Source organism: Amphimedon queenslandica, unplaced genomic scaffold (genome assembly GCF_000090795.2).
Source record: "Amphimedon queenslandica unplaced genomic scaffold, v1.1 AMPQUscaffold_13429, whole genome shotgun sequence".
NCBI classification, from domain to species: domain Eukaryota; kingdom Metazoa; phylum Porifera; class Demospongiae; order Haplosclerida; family Niphatidae; genus Amphimedon; species Amphimedon queenslandica.
The window spans coordinates 125,912-129,141 of NW_003546335.1; the positions used below are offsets into that span (position 1 = coordinate 125,912).

General features: G+C 34.3%; 1 protein-coding gene across 1 annotated transcript in view; it reads right to left on the reverse strand.

The window, feature by feature from the left end:
- The window catches only part of LOC109581601 (uncharacterized), an 11,573-nt gene that overhangs the window by 5,293 nt on the left and 3,050 nt on the right, over positions 1-3,230 (reverse strand). The window contains exon 2 of the mRNA XM_019995863.1: positions 1-1,203. Coding sequence (XP_019851422.1) covers positions 1-1,203 — 1,203 coding nt within the window. The remainder of the gene's footprint in view (positions 1,204-3,230) is intronic.

Consider the following 3,230-nt stretch of genomic DNA (forward strand, 5'->3'; position numbering starts at 1 on the left):
TTCTCACAGCAGCCAGTATAAACAGAGCAATCATAAACTGAAAAACTATGGTAAGAAGTGTAATAATGATTGGATAAAGTGGAGTGTTACAGTTATTGGTGCATTTTGTTCCTAAGAATGTTAGATTGTAACCAATTCTGCATCTTGAACATCTTCTACCACTACGATTGGTAGAACACTGATCATCTGGGGACTGAGGTAATGCTATCACTTGTTGTCCATAATATTGTTGACAAATTTGTGTCTCAGGAGTCTCTCGTAAATGACGTGAGTCGCATAATGGGTAGGAACATTTAACAGCAATACTACCATCAGTCCAATAACCATTCTTTATACAGGCAACACCTGAATCTAATGGACACATTGTTTTGTTTTTGATTTGGTGACACTCACAAACTTTACTAATGGAATTTTCATTAAATCCAAGTGGACAGGAGCTGTTCCATGCAAAATCTAGCTTTATTGCATCCATTGGTGGATCACTACAAGAAATATATAGCCACGGACGGGTTGTTTCATTAATGTTAAAATGAGCACCAAACTGGGCACCAAAACGAAGCAAAGTATTTACTGTTTTATCTCTGCCAAACAAGAAAATATCCTTAGGTCCTATAAGCTGCAAGCCAAGATTAGGATAAAGTCGCTCACAAAAACCAGTCTCTCCAGTGTCTGTTTTTTTACATTTAAGAGAAACTTTAGCTATGCAGGTACCAGGATTGCCTAACCCATCAACAAGAGACACACTTAAAAATATATACTGACCCGGAAAAAAAGAATGTTTTTGATTTATTGTTGCAGTAAAGTGCTTTGGAGCAGTGACGATTTGTTTCGTCGCTTCAAAACAGTTTTTAAATAAATTGATATTGATATTAGTGTCAGTGGTATAAATGGAATGACCAGCAACGCGAGCATGATTGTTAGTAAAAGTGATACTACCATTACATATCAATGCAGTGTTGAAGTGAGTAGTGTTGATATACATAGCACCACCATAAAAAGCATTGTTATTGTTAAAGGTCAAGGTTGATCCCTTTGTTATTGTAAGATTACTTCCATTCATAGCCAAACCACCACCATGATCGCCTTCATTGTAATAGAAAGTATTTTTACCATTGAAAACAGCATTTACCATGTCAAGATTGAACATTGTAGCAACTACATTGTCACTGCCGGTTAAGTTCAAATTTTCAGCAACAAGATTGACTGATCGAAAGTAAAATATAGATCTCATCGTATCCAATAAGTAAGGATCACTATTAGCTTCAGGTCCACCGACTGTATATGTCAAATTGTTCAGAGTCACATTATTTTCAAATAGTTTACTTTGACTATTAAAAGATATTAAGTATTCAACACTGCTCATTTCATACTTTATATTATTATAAAAAGAGCAATCAACCAATGTGTGATTACTAGCAGCATTATTTGAAGAATATGTAGTCAATAAAGTTCCAATATTTTTGGTAAAATTCAACTGCTTGTAATTTAAAGTGACATAATCGTGGTTAATGTTCACATGAACCAAACCATAGTCAGGTAAACGATTTTTATTATTAATAAATGAATTATTAATAAATGTAATAATAACTTCATTATTAGTCTGATGTGACCAGACTGCTTCATTATGAAACCGTGCAGATGTTTCAATCACAACCGAAAGACCCTTGTTATAAGTAAAGAAGGAATTTTCAATCGTAAACTGAACACTTAAATTGGTGGAATTTAGCACATATAACATTGGTGAATGATACGAAGAATACTGTAAATCATTATTACCAAAATGGCATTCTTGCAAACTAATCATATAAGTTCTGTTTTGCAAATAAGGAAAACTTACAACGAATATTCCGGACAAACCTTCCTTAACGCTATAGTCATTAACGTCTCGATTTGATTCAAAACGACAATTGAATAAAGTAATAGTACTATCAATCTCATCGTCAGCATCTGATGCAAAGTTATCTGATGTCAAGTTGTTATATGTGATTTGCAAAGCAGCATAGGGATTCGTGTAACAATATATAAAATTAGAATTTCTAATATCCACGTCAATTGCATTTAATATTGAAAGGCCTAACATGTACTGGAATGATGCCTGATTCATATTGACACTATACACACCAGAAATATTTACTCCCATGGCCACACTATTACCACAGCCAAAGAATTCGATATTATCAAAAGTGAGAACTGACTGATTGTTATTATGTGATGAAGTAAATTCTAGTGAACTATAATTGATACAAAAAATTGTATATGTCTTATTCTTATCGGCACTACTTTGTATGCGAACGGTGTTGGATACTTCATATGACTGGCTCCCAAAGAGGCTTTGGTTGTTATGTACAATGAATGTTAGGTTGGACGTGAAAATGCTTTTACAGTTTTTTAATGCAGTCTTGAGATCATAGCACAGAATAGTTCTATGGCCCGTAGCACTAGTATCAAGTGTACAATTGTACTTACTGGGTAGTGGATAAGAAATGATGTGAACTTCAACACTGTCAGCATGAACATAGGCTAGCAGGGCAATCAGTAAAAGAACATGCACGAGGGGAGAAAAAGTCGCCATTTTTTAATACCAAAGTTTCAGCAATCAGCATTCAACGCCCCACAACATGATTTCAGGTCTTTTTGTGGTTTCATGTGTTAACATTGATCGTCCTTCTTTTCTAAGAGTCAACCAGCATATCTTAATATCTAATTAATCAAAAAAATAACTACAAATCAACCAAAAATATAATAATTTATTATTATTCATAAAGCAACATAATAATAATATTATAGTAAAAGAAACAATCACATTTCAATCCTCCTCATCAGCTTGTTCAATACCAATCAGTGGTTCCCGTTCACCTTCATCATCATCCATTATTAATTCTGTCCTCCTAATTGATCTTGAAGGCTGAGACTGACTTGTCCTCCATTGTATACTTCTCAAACGAAAACTACTACTTCTAATCTTAAGCCTATGCTTACATTGTAAACAGAATATACCAATGGTTCCTACCACCACATATAGCAGTGGAATTAATGTCATCATGTGCACCAGTACAGCATAAAACATCTTTGTATCCTCCAATTCTTCCTCTCTCTCAAGAAGAGAGTACAATGCTAAAAGATCAAGGAGGAGAAGCATGTCAATGATGTTGAGGATATGCTTTTTGTATGGTTGTACAACAAAGTGAAGAGACAGCAATAGAATTAGGAGCAATTGTGAGCCTAAAGGA